We start from the raw sequence: 19,850 nt of genomic DNA on the forward strand, positions 1-19,850 counted from the left end.
TCTGAATAAATAACAAAGGAACAGCAAAACTGAACATGAAATATTGCATTTCTCGTTAAAACTAGACTGAATGTGCATAGCTATAAACAATGCATACATACATATATGAACATACATTTATAGTGGATGTTATTTGCAAGTTGTGGTCTTCTTTTTTTTTAAATAAAATCTTTGCATTTGTTTTAGATCTTCATAGACCCTTTATTTTTTCACACTTTTCTTAACGTGTGTGACATACTGTGCATCATGCAATTTTATCACCGTTGCTTTTCTTTTCCACTTAGTGGAAAGAAGTATGAATGGCATTTTACTTAATGAAGCATTGTGTGAACATTGTAATGCAAGTGAGCAATCGTTCTCTGCTTCAGATGTGTCAGGAAATAGGTGAGTGTTCTTCGCCTTTTGTGATGATAAATTTGAACGTGTTGTGTTCTGTTTAGATGGAATATTCTTTAGGAACAGTCTGTATCTTTGGGATGACAGTTTTAAAAGCAGTGAGTTGGAAATCCTCAACCCCATATCAAACTCAGTATGTTTTGTGTTCACTGAAGCCCTTATATGGTTGGTTTGTTTTGCTTTCGTGTGACTACAAGCGGACTTTGGATTGGAAGCAGAAACAGAATTCTTATTTTGATAATTAACTGTTTCATTTCTTTTCTACTTTACTGACAGTAGAAACAAATCGGTAATGACTTTGGGATTTCAGTTCAAACTAGTGAAGATGCTGACGGTGTTATCAGGCACACTACGTAATCAGCTTTCACTGAGAACTAAATCTCATACTTAACTACATTTTAAGTGCATTCTTCGTGTTTGTGATCCATAGGTGTGTAAGATGTGAACAAACATTCATCAATGTAAGCAAGTCTTGTGACTGCAACAGCCCAAACATTTTAGTAAGTAGAAGATTGCTTATTGTATTGAAGCTCAGAAAAGGAAAAGTTATGTTGACAAATGTATACATTTCATTTTTTTTTATTTCTTTTTTTTTTTTTCAGACTGGGGGATTGTGTTTCAGTGCTAGTGAAAGCTTACCCCCAAAGGGAGTTGCAACTGTTCGTTTTGCACAGCTAGTAAGTCTGTTTATTCAGAAACGTTTTAAAGCTATCTCATTATTTACTTTCAGTAAGTCTTTTAAATTCTGTTCCTGAAAAACAAAGGTGGTGGTTGTCTGATCATGGTGATTGCAAGGTAATTTGCATCAAGATAGAGTGTAGACATGTAGACCAGGCAAGCATTGTTCTAATGGAATACGTTTAAGAGAATTCGTGCCCTCTTGGAAACTGAAAAAGGATAGTACTGTACATGAATTTAGTATCAAAACAAGTAGTATGTGGTCTATTGTATTAATTGTATATATTTAAAACACACACTTGTATCACAAAAACATGCTGAAGAGTCCATGAGGGCCTCTGGGCTTTTAAAATTTCTTTTTCTTTTTAATATGTAAAATTGGTATTCATATAAAATATGTGAAAGAAGATATAAGGACAGAAAGGACATTTTCAGTTGTCAGTTTGAGGACAGAAGAAAATGCACACCTATACAATTTGAGATCGTCTATGAAATTGTTGAACTCCTTGAATTGGCTAATGATTGAAGATATGTTCTATTGAGAAGAATTAAGGTGTTTTCATTGTTTTAGCTAACGAACTTGTATTAGTTGTGAAATCTGTTCGAAGTTAGGACCATTTTCCATGTAATTCTGAATTCCAGAAATGCTATGTGGCCAATAAACGTAGGTTGTTCTGAAATGAATTAAAGTTAAAGGCTACTGCTTGAAAGAAAGCAAAAAGCAGTCTTCAGTTTTGCTGACAGAAAATATTGGCCTTGGTTTCTGAAAATGCAGTCTTCTAAATAATATTTTATTGAAAACATACCTTTTCAGTTGCTTACAGTATGTACAAAAGCTATGTTTAGTTCAAATATGAGTAGTTATAAAAAGCAGGTTGTGAAATAATTTAGCAAATTTGGTCCTGAGTCAAATTTACCACCCAGTCGACACCTTACCCTTGAAATTGTTAGTACTTCCCTTGTGCAGTAAACTCCTTTGTCACAGAATCCATATTCAAAACTTAAATATTTCTGCTCTTGTTCTGTGTATTTTGTCTAATTAGTGAAGTGAAACAAATTCTTGCATTATGATTGTGTCTTGAACTGAGCTGATTTGATTTAGACATTTACAAAGGACAGAAAGCTCTTAGAAAAAAAAAAAGTAGCATCTTTTAGCTGAGGTAGTTTTCCAGACTCTTATGCTATGGATAAATTGTTCTGAACAAACACAGTGAAGCAGTTCTTTATTTGCAGGGTATAACACTGACATCAGCGTGGTTTCTGAAAAACCTGCAGTCCTCAGCCTCTGCCTGTTGGGTGAGTTTTATCAATGATGTTTGCAGTTTGCTTTTTTGTACAGAAGCAATACTTTCTATAAAAGCACAGCATTTTAGTTTTTGGAAGTTACCTTGCTTATTTTTAAAGAATCTTATTTTGAGATGACAGTAGATAAGAAAGAAATATACATACAAAATTTTTAGAAAGGATATTGAGTGCTAGTCGATGTTAATGCAACTCTCCAGGGTTGGAATCTTCACAAGGTGAATGGTGGTAAGCAAGAAATCCTGCAATAGTCAGTAGATATGTGAACTGTTATTGAGTATATCCAGTAAGGGATCGCGCAGAAAATCAACTTCTTACATATTCAGTATTGATTGGCAAGTGGTCTTTACCTCTTATTTGGCTTTCAGTTTAATCATTCTGTTTTGTGATGGCGAAGGATAACCATAGAACCATCCTTTTTAACTTTGCTTTGATTTATGTATTCAGGTGTTATTTACCATTATATTGGTATGGGTGGCAGAAACCATGGGTGGAAGAGTGGCTGTAGTAACAGAATCATGCACACTTGTGAAGGGGATATGCCTCTGCCTCCTTTTTACCAACTCTCTTATCACACATCCTTATTTCCCTTCCGTATTCCTCTCCTCAAAATCAGATTTTAACTGCTCAGGCCCTACCTCTTTTCCCAATCTATCACAACCCAAAGGGTTATCTGGCCTACAGGTATATAAAGATACCAATAGTGGGTTCACAGGATTCCGTAATACATACGCACACGGATTCTTTTATTTCATACATTTCTGTATTACAGATTACTACAAATTACTACTAGCAAAGTGAGTATGCTTATGATTAATAAAGCAAGTATATATGTATTGCAATGGTAACAGCAATCAATAGTAGCAGCAAGCATATCTTTCAGTATTACATGTTACTGCAAAATTATCACTAGTAAAGCACCGAATACACTTATGATCTGTATGTGTGCCTATGTAGATATATATTATTCAAAATAGTACCAGTACAGTGCTCACCAAACGGCTCCCAGGAGTAGGGCCTCAAAATCAATGACGGACAAAGTCTCACTTCAAAGATGATCCACATCGCAGAGTCTGGAGTCAGCCAGACATCCCCAGCGATGGTCTGATAACTTGCCTAGGAGAGCTCATAGAAAGTTTGTGCAAGGGGAGTTCTCTGTATGTGTGTATGTGAGAGAGAGAGAGACAGACAGAGAGGGACAGATTGACTCTCCATTTTGGGTAAAAAGTAAGTCATTTTTATATCACAGACACGAGGAGGCATAGGACAGCACCACCTGGAGTAGCCAATAGGTGGTGGTGTTTTATATTCTCTCAGGCCAGTTTTTATTTTTCCAGACTGTTTTTCTGCTCTTTCAGCTAGAACAGCCAATAGCAGTTGCTGATTCCTACTTTCTTAGAATGTTTTCCCTCTTTTCCAGACTATTTTTCACCTTTCCAGATGATAAGTTGCTGTTATAGCTCCTTGGTTTTGTGCTTATCGATGGTATCTCAGGATGTCTCTGGTGTTTAGGTACCCAGCTGCACTTCTCAAGGATGTTTCTGATTCCCAGGCCTAGTTCCCAGGCTGGCAGATGTTCTCTCTGTCATATTTCAGCAGACTTCTGTTCAGTATTTTCTCAGATCACCTTTGTGGCTGCTCCCATCACCATCTCATACACACAGCTCTGAGATGTATTCTCCTAGTTATCACATTCTTTCTTACAAACTGAGATTATTCTCATCACTTACATAAGTTTGTCCTGTGTGTCTGCCTCAGCCTGCTCAGCTCGTCAGAGATGCTGCCTGAGTGTAACATGCAACTGCCAATCTGACGCACACAAAGGCAATAGATGGTGGCAAGTTAATACTAGTGCAGTGATCACTGCACACAGGTGCCAGGCATCACTTCTGCCTATCACATAGCAGTGATTTGTTTACCAAAATTGAACAATGGTATAAATACAACATAGTTTAGGAACAGCAGAATAGAAAAAGTACTAAAACTGAAAAGAAGATATTTACGATATGTGCAACTGATACTGATAGTTGTCAGTCTTAGGTCTTTGATGGAGTCATCTTTGTCATACAGCCTAAGTGATGTTAAACATTTTGATTCTTACTTCATTTTCTAAATGCAGATTTTGACATTTCTGTCACATCATACCATCTAGCTGATGCAACTAAAATACACTGAAAAAGTGAGAGCATTGATTTCATGCTGCCATTTACAGACCTATAAAAATATGGAACCTGAATAGCTGGAAGAAAATATTAGGCGTTGGCAAAACATAATAACTTTCAAGTAAAAAAGAGAGTTTAGGACTGGCTTGTTAAAGATAACATTAATTTTATGACTGCCTCACCAAAAGGAAGGGTAAATAAATAGTTTTCTGTGTTCTTGTGTTTCTCTACTGCAGTTGTACTCCAATCTAACAGCATGCCAAGCTCTTGGAAATATGTGTGTAATGAATATGAACTCACTGAGTGTTTCAAGTACCGATGCCTGTGGTTTATTTCAGTATATTTATGTCAATACAGCAAGGCTAGGCATTGTTCATTCAATAGCCTTCTGGTAAGTTGCCTTTTCCATAACCTTGGTCTTTAATAGTGTTTTATGGAAATTATTATTCTAAATGTTCTTTGATGCAAAACATTGTGTTTCTTTAAAGAAAACATTGTAATTATTTTCAGGAGGCATAATCTTCCATGGCTATATTATGGTGATCAACCAGGATTAGCATCCCAAGTGCTTGAGGCAAATCATTTCCCTACAATCTTCAGTTTTAAAGGAACCGATAAGGTAGGTGTTGGGTAGTAGATATGGGGAAACAGACATTAAGAATAGGACATAATCACATAAAGAGGTTTAGGTTCATTGCAGGTAATTCTTTGGCTCCACTAAAGATAATTTTTAGGCAGTTAATGTAACAAAAGTCAGTGTGATACCTCATGGAAGAGGAAGGTGGTATTTATGTAAATATCTCTAGGTAAGATGATTTTACTGGCTTGCGCTCGCTTGCTCACACAGTTATTTTGTTCACGCTCTCATACCCACATTCTCATAAAGCCAATATGTGCTTGCCTCAGTGGTCTGACCAGGATCAATTGTGTGTGACACAAGGAACAAGGGATGCCGCCTATTAGGTTCTCATTATGTCCCCAAGGTTCTTCTGGGTTGGCAGTGATGAACTAGTAATTAGAAAGATCTTTTATACCCCTTAGGAGTTAATAGTTGGTTTGGCATTGTCCTTTGCTTCAGAGTCTTGTTTCTTTCAGTCTCCATAAATCTGAGGCAAAGCTGCTCTTTGTCTTTTTCCCTTGTTTGAAATATATACATCCTTTGTCAGTTTTCCTGGTGAGCTGTTTGGAAAAAGAGGGGTATATGTGATGTGCTGTATCTTTGCTGCCATTCTCCTGGGGCCAGGGTACATGATCGTTTGCTGACAAGTTGTCTGTGCCATGATTTTGTCAGAACCCGTTTCTCAGCTGGGAACAGTGTTCATTATCGCTATGTGGTGTTTAACACTTTTCTTCTGTTGCTTCTGGTGCTTACACACACATTTCTATCCATACATCATTTATACCAACCTTAATATCTCTGTTACAAATCTCTATAAGTTGAGTTGTATCAGCAATGGATTCAGTCTATTACTCCAGACTTTTCCTGTTCTTACAGTGAATTAGGAAAAAAAAAGGTGAGGAAAAACAATCATTTCAATGTTAACAAAGCCGGATATCCATCCCTGGGAGGGATGGACTCCTTAAGTAGCTTGTTAACTGCCACAATTTTAAGAAGGAGTCAAACAGTAAATCAAACACTAAAGCATTTTATTTTACGTATTCATTGTAAAATTAGAATAACTGGAATAGTTTATTCAGGTTAAGCTAATCACAGAAAGTAAGTGGTGCTAGTGATAACCTGTTTGTCGGTTATACTGCCAAATTTATCTTAAGTTTTCTTATTGACTCAGAAATAATATTTTTTTCAGCCATATTCTAAAAGGTTGTGCTTTAAGTTAAACAATGTTGCAATGCAGCTTCTGTTTTAACTACGAAAATACTTGTTATTCTTCCTAACACTGAAGGTCCTGGAAGCCCTCAGGATTGCAGCCTGGTATACAGTAGAAATCTGCATAGATTTTTGATTAATTTAGGGCAAGTCCACATGTATAAAAGTTCCTTTGGAACTTTTTCCGTGTCACCAATTAAGCTGTAGAATTGTAAAGTATGTTTTTAAAAAAAAGTAAACGACCAAAACCAATGTTAAAAACATAAAATCAAAGGGAAAAAATGAAGCATTATGCTGAAAGTTTTAGGGACGCATCAACCTATGAGACAGCAGTCTTATGTGCATGTCCATGTGTATGTCCACTTTATGGCCGTTTCGTTATTTCTTTATCTTTTTTCATCATCAGGATGTAAAGCTGCAATTTATTGCAGCCTCATTTGATGCAGTGGGAAACTTTCTTAAGTGGCAAAATTTGGAAGGAGGCATCTTACAGGTACATTGGATTTTAATTATCTTTTGTTGATACTATAACATTCTGGTTGCCTTTAGCCAAATTAAGACAAAAGCCAAGAGTCTGGTTGCTACTGTAGTGACAGTTCGTAAGATAACCATAGAGCTAGATTTGTGAAAATAGCCCTTGATTCTTGCTCATGATGATCTCTACAAAATCAAAAGTACAAATTCAGCAACATTGCCCTCATCCATTGGACCAATATAAATTTGGAATATTAGAAAGCTCTGAAAAGCAGCACTAGTCATTTAGAACCAACTATCTCTTTCTTCCATTCAGCATACAGTTACCCATGTACGTAATTTATTATTAGCCCTCTTTTTCTTGGTGAGAAAAGTTTATTTTTTAGCTTTCAGTCCACATACATTTACAGAAAATTCAGGGAGTATGTCCCGTTTGGATGTTATCACCTGTTTTCACATGTTATGGGGATGCCAAGCACATTGGTGATTATGTCACCACCAAGAGAGGTAGGAAAAATGATCTATCACCCCATTTTCTTCCAGTTCTCTTGGGATTTTTTGTTTGTTTATTTCTTTTGGTTTTAATATAAAATACACACTTTGGCCAGCATCTGCCTGGCTTTTTCATAACAGAAAGTTATAAAAACTTGCTGGGAGAGTTTATACAGAATTGGGGAACATTGGCTAGAGGATTCACAGTACCCTTGGACACTCTGCCCTCGGATTTCAGTGGCACATGCACATTCTACTTCAGCAGTACCATGCTGTATAGGGTGTGAAAAACACAAGGAAGAAGCAAGTGGAAAGTGCAATAGTAATTAGCCTAACAGCAGAAATTGGCAGCTGCGAAACATGCTACAGAGTAGAATTTGTTTAGCTGTCCAGTGGTGATCTAGGCATTCCCAGCAATTCCCTAAGCTGGCAACAATAGCAAGAACAATTGGGAATTGTCTGTCTCCTTTCTTAGGCTCTTTCTGTCACTCTTGGAGCACATCACTTCAAATGCTCTAGTATCTACAGAAGAGCAGCTGACATTCAGGAGATAGTGACTGCTATTTCTTTTCTTATTGTCTCAGGATGAACTATCTTGCATCTGCCTCTCAAATTTTATGGAAAACTAGTGTCTGAGAAAACAAGTTACTAAGCCAATTGCTATGTATAGAAAGCAAGTTATTCTGACATAGGTTTTAAAGTTTATTGGGACACATAATTTCCTAAATTCAGAGCTTTTTGTAGCTATCAAAAATCAGTGGGAAAGGAATAGCTTTTCCATTCAAAGCCTCTTTTAATGTAATAGATGGTGTGTGATGGTAAGGCATTGCAGTGCTAAAGCAACCTCAATGCATAATTTTAGCAATTCCCAGAATTTCAGTTGCACACTAATAGAATTGTGTTTTATTTAAATTTAGTCTTGATTTTTATTTTGGGAAAACAGCTATGCCCTCCACTAAGTGCCATGCTCATTTAGTTAGAATTTGGCCCGTTTTTCTGGGTTCTGCTTAGAACGACTTGTTCTTTGCAGAAAATGTAAAAGTTACATTGAAAAAGGAAAAAAAATAGTCTGTTATTTGCCGTGATAACTTTGATCTGCTGAGAATGCTAGCTTAAGAAAAAGGGGGCAATATGAACATGGAGTTCTGTTTTCATGGGATTCTTGGATTTAGCAGAAACCACTAATAAAGCTTGAGGCAGCACAGTGCATTGAACATTCAGTCCTCAGAAAAATAATTCTTGCCTGGTTGAATGCTGCTGTCCACAGATTTCAACTTCAGTGATGGAACTGAAAAATACTATGCGAGTATGAATAAGCTAAAACAGCATTTTAAGAACACCAATATTAGTACAATAACTAATTGTGTTTACTCTTCAAAATCAATCACCACCTTCTTAAAAAATAGAACAAAATATCTTTTGTGAGAACCGTGAATACATAAACTGCTTGGGGTACCTGTAAATAATAATGTGAGAAAATGATACCTTTGAATTAACCTAACTATAATTATGTTTTGTTCAGCTTTGTCCTGATACCCAAACTAAATTGAATGCAGCTTATGCATTTGGAACAACTTACCAACAAAGTGTAAGTAACAGATAAAATGCTGTTCTGAATTTTGAATTAAGTTGCTTTATACGTCATCAGTAATTCAGTGCATATTGAAGGACCTCTGGAGTTTAGCCATAAGCTGCAACATGGACTTCCTTCTTGTGAAACTGTTGCTTATTTTAATTTCTTTATTATTGACTGGAATAAATGTATTTTTTAAAATTATTTAACTATACATCACAAAACTTGTTTACTACATAGGATAATCAAAATAAATTGAACTGGCTTTTGTATTAGTGAGGCTGCTGACTTACAGTGGAAGAACACAATGCCTGAATTCTGACAGTCATATACTTTGCGTTGTAACTTCTGATTTTCCTGCCTCCATCTTTGGCCAGGTTTTATATGGAAAGAAGGCATATGAAATCATGCCATGCTTGTATGTTGTCCCCATTAACTCTTTAATATATTCCCTCATTTCAATGAATTCAATAAAGAGATTGACAGCAAGTTTTAATCGAACAGATAACTCATCAGAGGAAAGAGATTCTTTAGCTGTCTTAACCGTGGGAAAAACTATTGGAGTTTTCGCACCTTACCAAACACCAGGAAAGGGAGAGGGGATAGAGCACTTGAGCTTGTGTGTACTTAGGTACTAAATTCAGTCAGCCACAGACACGGTTCTGCCAGCAATAAAGCTTCATTAATTTTTGTCACTTACACGTTAAATGGGGAGGTGGTAGTCTCTTTGGCAGGGGGGTGGAGAAATAACATCTTTATTTTTACAAAACTCCATATGTGTGCACAGCATCTAATACCTAGATATCCATTAATATTATTTATTAACTCATCTACATTCAAAGCTATTCCCCACATTATGTGTTGAAGTGTAAAAATATATAAACTCTGGCTACTGTTTGGGTGGTGTGAAAGTCTGATAGTTTAATAACTGTCAAAGCTTTAGTTCTTGAAAACTGAAGTGTTTACCAAATAATTTTGACAAATCTTTGTTAAATATTTTTACTCTTCCATATTGTTTAATGTTGTTTAATCCATATTTCAGTAGAATGGAAACTTATTTCCTATTTAGGATCATTGAACTGGTCGAGTATGGTTATTCTTTTTCTGTACTTTTAAAAATATTATGTATTTGATATATTGAGTCTGTATAACCTGTTGTTAAGTATTAACAACACTTAATATTACTGTGTTTAAATACAAATACCCATAAATATTAATTTACTGAGTATCTTTAAATGTAATTATTTTCACGGATTTTATGCATCACACTTTTTTTTTCCTACAGCTTTGGAGAAAACATGTTGGACATGTTAGATAGGTATTTAAAGACTGCATGGTTGTTCACATATGCAGAAAACTTCCTACTTTAACATTTAATTTCTTCACACAATCACAGAATGGTTGAGGTAGGCAGGATCTCTGGAGGTCATCTGGTCCAACCCCCTACTCAAGCAGGGCCACCTAGAGCAGGTTGCCTAGTACCACCATGTCCAGACAGCTTTTGAATATCTCCAAGGATGGAGACTCCACAACCTCTCTGGGCAATTTGTGCCAGTGCTTGGTCACCCTCACAGTGAAAAAGTTTTTCCTGATGCTCAGAGGGAACCTCCTATTCCAGTTTGTGCCCATTGCCTCTGGTCCTGTCACTGGGCACCACTGAAAAGAGCCTGGCTATGGAGGGCATGTACACCCTCCGTTCAGATATTTGTACACATTGATAAGATCCCCCCTGAGCGTTCTGATCTCCAGGCAAAACAGTCCCAGCTCTCTCAGCCTTTCCTCATAGGAGAAATGCTCTAGTCCCTTCACCATCTCAGTGGCCTGCACTGGACTATATCGAGTAGCTCCATTTCTCTCTTGTACTGGTCAGCCCAAAACCAGACACAGTACTCCATGACTTCAGTGTTTATGTTTCTTGACTTTAGTATTTATACTGTTTTAAATTTTATGTCTGTGAAATTTGCTAGGATATTTTTTCCTAATCTGTTGAAAAATGTTAGCAGAGCTTTATTCTCTACATTAGGCACTCTACTCAATTGCAGTCATTTCCAAGAGGTTTGTATAAAATCATTAGCACTTTGTAATTGCTTGCAAATAGCTGGAATGCCTTGTCTTTTGCAAAGAAATGGGACAGATTCCACAATAATTTTATAGGAGAAGAATCCACAACTTGATAAAATCATTAAATGACTGAAGCGACCTTTAACTTTTTTTTTCTTGTAGTGCAAAATTCCAGTTTCCAAGATTTTACTGGATTTTGCTAATACAATCTTTTATGATCTGTTCCTTGAATATAATGGTGACAATGGACAACAATATCTTTGGGCCGTGCCAGTTTTAAACTTGAATCTTCAATACAGTGAAATGTTTATTAATCAAGGTAAGACTGTCATAGTAACATTTCTATGAATTTAAATAATCTGAATAACTTCAAATAGAAATAATTTTATTAATTACTGTTACTGAGTTGTTTTTAAAGATACCACGACCCACCATAACTTGTTTCTGTTTTAAGAATTTAGTATTTTTGGGGCAAGTTCTGATAGTGTTAAATGCAAGCTTTGGTTGCATACACCGGCCCAATCAATAACGTGCACAAATAAAGTAATCTGATTTTATTAGGTATTTGTTTAAGTTGAAAATAAATAATTTTACATCCTGAATACAGTTATATGTATCAAACAGTTATATGTATCGTTTCTAGTAGATTTCATTCTTTTTGTGTGTTGAATTAGTTTTTTTAATATTATGTGATTGTCATGCTTTTTCAAAGGCAGTAATATGAACAACTGGCTTTTGACTCGTCGATTTTTTTTGGTGGATACTCTCAGTGGAAAAGAGAATGACTTGGGAAAACCACCAAGAGTAATTCGAATTGCTAGCAAAGTAACAATAAGGTGATTAATTGCATATAATATATAGTCCATATAAAATAAAGCAAATTTTGTGCAGTCCAGATTTTATTGTCTTAAAAGAAAGTTGTTTTATTATGTTGTTTCTAATATGTCCTGTGCTGCTTTTTTCCATTGCACCCTTGCAAATAGCAAGATTTTCCATAGATTGTTCTGATGAGTGAGTGAGAAAACATAACATTGACTTGTGGGGGTTAAAATTACTGTGATTACTTTCCAGGTAAGATGTATCAGACTATGTATGCATGATGCAAGTTAGCAGGCATTCAGTCACCTCTTAGAAGCAAGTGTTATCTGGAAAGACCTAAAAACTCCTCTGTTAATTCTTTTTCAATGTGTATGTTAATGACTATACAAGGATGCTATTTCATACTCCATATTCTTTTTTGCAGTATTTTTATGAACTGTTGCCTATTCTGTTGTACAATCCAGAATAGGCTTGTAGTTATTTAACCAAAATTGTGAGACTACCTGTTAGGGTCATTACTGATAGTTGATCTCAACTGGAATATGTTTTGGAAGAACCTTTTTTTCTCCTTCTTTATGTAATGTCTTCCTCTGAGATGACACTCTAAAATTTGAGATCTCCCTTTTCCTCCAGCTCTTCTTCACAGCTTATGAATCTTAAAAAGATTGCTGAGTAGCACTGAGTACTGATCCACACATGTAATCATCTTGAAGATTAATTTAATGTACTAACTCCATTTGCTGAGAATTACATATTACATTATTTCAAAAAATAAGGATTAGCTTGTGTACGTTAGGAGAAGCCCCTCCCACTCCCACTTGCGAAAAAAGATAATGCCAGAAATTCAAAATAAATATAGAAGACATCATTCTGTAATGTTTTGAGAAAAGTTACCTTTTGGAATTTACTTCATTTGCAGCTATCATAATGTGAGCAGTAGGTAAAGATTGATTCAGGTATTTTCTTACAAATAAGCAATCCTTCCCAGCTTTTTATATATGTGTGTACACGCCTTTGTACACTGGTTGCTTTTAAAATGTGAATTGCCATGTCATTGGGTTTGAAACTCACATTTTATTGATCACGTTGTACTGTTCATTTAGCGTGTTCTTATTAGTACAAGTTTCAGTCAATACTTTCCAAGCAACTCATCCATTTTCTGTATTAAAAATAATACTCTGTATTTCTACAGTATTCGTCTGGTATCCCATACTCAGAGAGGAACTATCTACCCTCCTCTGCTTACTATTGCTTACACAGATGTGCTTGTCCAAAACCCTGAAACCCAGAGTGTGATGGTGAGATCTTTGTGCTCTCTTAATTGAACTGATTTGTTAATCATACTTTTAGTCCTGTTGGAACTCTAGTTGAGTGAATATTTTGGGGGGCATTACAAAAACCTAATAAGCAGTTTCTGGTTCTAGTCAGTTTTGAAGTTGCAAGTTTTCACTGAAACTTAAAGCTTTTAAAACAGAGCAGTTAAAAGTATTTTCTTTTTAATTTATCTTGAGTCTTTTTTAAGTTAAAATACTTAGAATTTTACAATTGGTTGCATAATGCTAGATTAGGCTACAGTTCAAATAAAATTATTTGCACAGAAAATAACAGGAAAAGTACTCTTTATGCAATGCAGTGAAAGCAGCAATTTATGCAAGAAATTGAATATTTTTATTTAAAGCAATGCATTAAGAGGAGATTGTTATGACACGGACATTTCAGGTCACCTCTAGTTTAAGTTAAAATATTGGTAATATATCTAAAACACCCTTTAGTGTTTTGTCTGCTGTGTATTATTTTACAGCACATCGCTAAGAATTAAAGTAAAACAATCCAAAAATCTGTAGCCGGAGGAGTTGGAGACCAGTTTGGAGGATCTTCCTCTACTGAAAGCCACCATATTCTGCTGTAGCAGATGCAGAAGGGGCATTTTCTACTTGCCTTTTTGCCTGCCACAATGGGCAGCAGCTCAGATGTCCCATTCCTGTGCCTTTTTTGCTTGTTAGATCACACTGCTGCAAAAAGTGAAGATGTTGAGCTTAATATAGTAGAATAATCATTCTGCTATGAAAAAATTATAATATTAACATTTTCTGCTTATCAACCTTCAACAGTTCAGGCTTCCAGTACAGATAGACATCTAGGTAGAAATTTCTGGTGCTAGAACCATTCCTTGCGTTCCATATCAGCTGCATGAAAGGAAAGAAGAGACAGGGAATTAGAAAGATAGAAAAATTAGTCAGACAATTCTTCCCTGCCTAAATGACGTCTTTATTTAACCACAGAAACAGCATTGTTTTTAGAAAATAATGCATTCAAATGGCGATGGCAGGAACAATTGTTTTCAGTTTCTCTATTTTATGTTTGTGATGCATGGAGTGATGCACTTCACTCATAAGAGAGAAGTAACAATATGTTTATCGGTATAAAACAGCAATTTAACAAAGTTTGATAGTAAATGCAACAGTGGTTTAACAAGATTCGATGACAAGGTGCACTTGCTTATTTACTGCATAGAGGACAGGGTTAGACGAAACTGTCAGCGAGACCCTCCCATTGAGTCACGAGGTTCAGAAAGTACCCTCTTGCTTTCTAAACTCCTTCTCAGAGAGGAGTCAAGATGTGGCTGGATCCAATCCTAGTCGCAGACTTGGCCAACCGTTTCTGTCTAAAGGATTATATATGCACAATCAATCCTTTATATCACTTAGCTAAGATTTCAAAGTTTAACATGCTACTAATGACTTACTGAGAATCTATTGTGGCAAGGAATCTCTTGACCTAGAGCAGTAACCTTGAGAGGTGTCCCTGCTGAAGGGGAGATTCTGTCATGCAGCCTGCTGCTGTGCAGGAGAGCTCAAAGGGCTCTTGGGCTGCTCACTATTTATGGTGGTAAGATGGTTGACTCATAGTCATACTTTCATACTGACCACAGGTGCTAGTTTCTTCCAAATTTGGCTTGAGTTGGACATTGATCAGCACTGTGTTTAGGTGGGTGCATTGCTGAAATTAGCCCTTGGCTATTGTGGTGTTGTCTGTCTCCCCCGAATCCACCTTGAGCAGGATGCAGCCATCACGACCAGACGCATCCATTACAACTGCCACTGGTGGTTATCAGTTGAGCAGGGTTATGGGAGGTAAAGGTCAGGTTGCAGGGGAAGCACATCATCACAGTGTTACATTATTTCACCCTTACATCTACATCTGATCTACTTAGGTGTTGTCAATTTTGGATGTCTTGTTGCATTTAACGAATTTTATGCAACTAAAAAGATACATTGAATTTCATTCCAAGTTCTATAAACACTGAGCTTCTAGTAACTGAGCATATTCAGGCTTAAATCCAAGTGAGGTGATAGAATGAGCTCTGACAGGAACAAATGTTTTGGGAAGCCAAGGCCGGGGGGGGAAGGAGGGATTGGGTTGGGGGGGGGGGTGTGTGTCCTTTTTTTTAATTAATTTTTATTAAAAATACTATTCATTATCATACTCGGGTTAACTTTAGCTTTGCAGCGAAAAAGATTCAGGCCAGAATGTTATAACATCAAGACAAAAGTTTTCTCTTCTACAAATCTTTTTGGACCAAAGTCAAAATAGATCTTAGGTTAGATATATATTTAAGCTAGAGGGAGCAATTTTGATGCTGCATGACAATTTTTTATTTCATTCAAGCTGGAAAAAAAATTGGTGTCTGAGCTATGTAAGAGTTCACTTTATGATTTTGCATATTGGTGTAATTACAGTAAAGTTACTTTTAATCAACACTGATAAAAGAGAAAGTATCAAGCCTTTGGTGTCTCCCTTCAGAAGGAAAAAAATTATGCACATTTGAAAGGATTATAATTAGGTACAGCTGGTAATTTACAGACAGCAGGCATCCATCCCCAGCATTACTCTTGGTAAAATCTGCACTAAGTGTAGCAGAGCACTGCAGCACACCAGGTCAGATGCATACAGTAAAAGAAGGTGTATGTTGTACTTGAACAGTAGCCTTAGATGGGAAATCCCAGCAACTAAAAGTGTGAAAACTACCACTGTCTATAATCACTGTCTATAATCACAGAATCACAGAATCAACTGGGTTGAAAGAGACCTCTGGGATCATCGAGTCCAACCTTTGATCTAACACCACTGTGTCAACTAAGACCATGGCACTAAGTGCCATGTCCAGTCTTTTCTTAAACACCTCCAGGGATGGTGACTCCACCACCTCCCTGGGCAGCCCATTCCAATGCCTGATAACCCCTTCTGTGAAGAAATTTTTCCTAATGTCTAACCTGAACCTCCCCTGGCGAAGCTTGAGGCTGTGTCCTCTAGTCCTGTTGCTAGTTGCCCGGGAGAAGAGGCCGACTCCCACTCCACTACAACCTCCCTTCAGGTAGTTGTAGAGAGCGATAAGGTCTCCCCTCAGCCTTCTTTTCTCCAGGCTAAACAATACCAGTTCTCTTAGCTGCTCCTCATAGGACATACCCTCCAGACCCTTCACCAGCTTTGTTGCCCTCCTCTGGAGTCTCTCCAGTACCTCAATGTCTTTCTTGAAGTGAGGGGCCCAGAACTGGTCACAATACTCGAGGTGTGGCCTCACCAGTGCTGAGTACAGAGGGACAATTACTTCCCTAGTCCTGCTGGCCACACTATTCCTGATACACCCCAGGATGCTGTTGGCCTTCTTGGCCACCTGGGCACACTGCTGGCTCCTGTTCAGCCAGCTGTCCACCAATAGCCCCAGCTCCTTTTCCACCGAGCCGCTTTCCAACCACTCTTCCCCCAGCCTGTAGTGCTGTATGGGGTTGTTATGGCCAAAGTGTAGGACCCGACACTTGGCCTTGTTGAACTTCATGCCGTTGCTCCCGGCCCGTCTATCTAACCTGTCCAGATCCCTCTGCAGAGCCTTCCTACCCTCAGGCAGATCAACACTCCCACCCAACTTAGTGTCATCTGCAAATTTACTGAGGGTTTAATGGTTGTAGCATTTCAGAATTTCTATGCATATTTACTTTCTGTATCTTAATATTCAGGTTTCCTTCTCAGTCAATTATGAGATGAATCAGTCAGAGGCTCGGATTCAGACTGATGTAAGTTGTCTTGCCCTTTAATTTGTCAATGTAATGATTTACTTCTATTTTGTGGTTTTAAAAAATATCTGCAAATAATTTTTCATTCTCTTCAGATCACGTTGGGTGTGTTGGGTGGGCTTGCAGTGTTATGGTCCCTTCTCAAGACTGCAGGCTGGAAGAGGCGTACAGGAAGCTCTATAATTGACTTGCAGGTATAAACAGCTGGTAACCTAAAAAGGGGCACATCTTTGTCTCTTTAAGGAGGCCTTTGCTATCATTCCGTGTGATAGAACTATTCTGTTTCTTAAGGTAACTGAATTTCTAGTCTAGCTGCATAGAACTGTGACCTGGAATTAGGCTCACTTGAGGAAGTAGGTTTTTTGCATTTTTTTGGATTCTGATGTTGTCATTTAGGAAATACTTTTGCTAAAAACAAAGGTATTTACAGAGCGATTCTGATCAATTGAGTGGACTTAGTTTTCAGATTAATTCTTCTTTGAACAAAGACTAGCATGTATGAGTTTCAGATACTGAATATACCATAAATATATGACCACAGTAGAAAAATTTTGTTCAAGGCTACTTTTCAGTACTAGAGTTTCCTGTAGTGTGAGCTGCATAACATTTTAGGTGAATGTACATATGCACTACTTAATTAGTTTTACAGATCTCTACAGTGTGTTTTTATAATTGCAGACTGTTTTGAAGTTCTTAATGTTTTATGCTGGAGACCTTGCCAACGTTTTCTTTATCATCACAGTGGGCACAGGGATTTATTGGCTTGTGTTCTTCAAAGTAAGTGTTTTTCCAGATTTGGGTGTTACAAAAATGTATTAATATTGCATATATTTTTACACAAAAATTCATTTTCTTTCTTTCTTTTTTCTTTTTTTTTTTTTTTTGCCTTTCTGGTCAGACTATTGAGGCAAGTTCTAGATCGTATTCTGTTTTGTGTGCTTAAATTTTTGTATTCACCTGTTTCTTTTCCTTAGGATTCATTGTACTTGCAGTCTGCCTAATAGTCATTTAAAATATTTTACAAATTCAAAATGATTGCGCATTAAATATTGATCTTTTTCTGCAAAACGTTATTCCCTCTTAAGCACTTAGTATGTTGTTACATATGCTGTCAATGCTGTTCTCAATTCTAGGCTCAGCAGTTTGTCTCTGTCCTTTTACCACTTCCATCTCAAGAAGAAGGTTTTGTTACGTACATAGCATGTGCGTTTAGTTTAAAGGTAAATATTTTTTTCCTCAGGCATTAAAGACATTTCAACATGTGCTCCTGTATATTTTCAGTAGGCTTGTTTATAAACATTTTTTACAGTTAATTTTATTAGTGTATAGACATAAACAATTATGTTATTCTAAGAATTAAGTCATTTTTCCATAGAAATTTATTTTGTGGAGTCTTTGTAAGGAAATAAATGTCTAAGGAAGATGATCTATGGAAAATTATTCTTTCAAGGATAAAGGTGTAAAGAAACCCAAATAAAATAACACCATATCAAGAAACCAAGTGCTTTCTTTTAAAGCAGAATATAAGTGCTGTCAGTTCCTGATTAAAAAGAAAACAGATTAAAATAATTATGTTCAAACATACTTGCAGAATTCAGAGATTCATATTTTGTCTTCATAGGACATACAAGTATTTTATTAATTATGGATATTATATTGAATTGGAATTTATAATTCAAGTTAATAGTAATTTTTTTTTAATTTGATACTTTGCTGTATTTTCTTTGTAATTTTGGCCATCGTCACATGACTTACCATTATTCCAAGCTTTTAATTTTTTTTTTAAAAGATGTGTCAAAAGTTGGTAACAAAGTTGCAGTCTCAAGTGTAGTCAAATATATTACTTGTTATGTTTCATGAATGACATGTGCAATGATTGTTTCTTCATCTTTGTCTATATGCTGTTGCTGTCCTTACTTGTTATGTTTCTCGTTCTTCTTTCTTAGGCTCTGCAATTCTTAGAATTGCTGGTTTCACAACTTACTATAGATATTTTCTTTATTGACTGGGAAAGACCTAAGGGCAAAGTTCTTAAAGCAGTTGAAGGTAACTCCAACTATGCTTGTTTGTATAAACAGCTTTGGTTAAATTTGCATATTACTCTCAAGTATTAAATTTCAGAGCTTTATTGTATGTATTCTTTTTAGGTGAAGGTGTTATTAGAAGTGCTGCTTCACCTGTGAGCATATGGAGGACATATTTTATAGCAAATGAATGGAATGAAATTCAGACAGTGAGGAAGATAAATCCCCTCTTTCAAGTGCTTGCAGTTCTTTTTTTTCTGGAGGTACTATTATTACTACAATTATTATTGTTGTTATTAATTTTTTTATGATTCACAACCAGAGTGTAACATAAGGGTCTGTTTTTTAATTCTTGTATTCTTTATGGTAACAGTGGATGACTTTCAAGTTCACTTGAAAACATGTAACTTAGTCAAATGATTATTTTAATACATTTTTTAATTTATATCTATGTATGTATAGGTCATTGCAATATTTCATTAAGGAAGACTTAAAAAAAACCAAACTAACCTTTAATTACCTTAGAGACCTTTGTTAGTTTTGTTTGGGTTTCTTTAAGGTAATGAGTTACCCTAAATGGCTTAAGAGACTGATAAATCTGTGTACACACTCAATTCTTTATTTGCCTACTGGCTCCCTCCTGCCACAGTCTACAGCTTTATTTCTGGTTTCATATTTATCTGAACTGAGCTTCCTTCCTGCTAATTTGCTATAGTGACCTTTTATAAAGCAGGAAATGAAATGTGCCAGTTCTGTTCCTGATGGCATAACACAAGGCAGTATGCCTTCAGTTACAGCTTAAGGATATGTGAGAAACTGTGCTTTAGCTTTTCAAAAACATTGTGGTTTGTTTCTTCTGTAGTTTGGTAAGTACTTTTATTTTGGGAAGTTTTCTTAGAGCCCGTAGCATATAGTTGTTAATGTGAGGTTCTTTTACATATTTTTAATACTTTTATTAATTTTTATACT

At 36.3% G+C, this 19,850-nt stretch overlaps 1 protein-coding gene across 1 annotated transcript in view; it reads left to right on the forward strand.

Annotated features, from left to right (window-relative positions):
• The window catches only part of TMEM67 (transmembrane protein 67), a 35,896-nt gene that overhangs the window by 6,569 nt on the left and 9,477 nt on the right, over positions 1–19,850 (forward strand). The window contains exons 4-20 of the mRNA XM_068396658.1: positions 285–384; positions 827–896; positions 999–1,073; positions 2,308–2,370; positions 4,775–4,929; positions 5,049–5,157; positions 6,773–6,859; positions 8,855–8,920; positions 11,129–11,285; positions 11,679–11,802; positions 12,978–13,083; positions 16,801–16,857; positions 16,953–17,051; positions 17,536–17,634; positions 17,991–18,077; positions 18,804–18,903; positions 19,005–19,144. Of these exons, the coding sequence (XP_068252759.1) occupies positions 285–384; positions 827–896; positions 999–1,073; positions 2,308–2,370; positions 4,775–4,929; positions 5,049–5,157; positions 6,773–6,859; positions 8,855–8,920; positions 11,129–11,285; positions 11,679–11,802; positions 12,978–13,083; positions 16,801–16,857; positions 16,953–17,051; positions 17,536–17,634; positions 17,991–18,077; positions 18,804–18,903; positions 19,005–19,144 (1,694 nt within the window). The remainder of the gene's footprint in view (positions 1–284; positions 385–826; positions 897–998; positions 1,074–2,307; positions 2,371–4,774; positions 4,930–5,048; positions 5,158–6,772; positions 6,860–8,854; positions 8,921–11,128; positions 11,286–11,678; positions 11,803–12,977; positions 13,084–16,800; positions 16,858–16,952; positions 17,052–17,535; positions 17,635–17,990; positions 18,078–18,803; positions 18,904–19,004; positions 19,145–19,850) is intronic.

Source organism: Nyctibius grandis, chromosome 3 (assembly GCF_013368605.1).
Source record: "Nyctibius grandis isolate bNycGra1 chromosome 3, bNycGra1.pri, whole genome shotgun sequence".
In the NCBI taxonomy this organism is placed as follows: domain Eukaryota; kingdom Metazoa; phylum Chordata; class Aves; order Nyctibiiformes; family Nyctibiidae; genus Nyctibius; species Nyctibius grandis.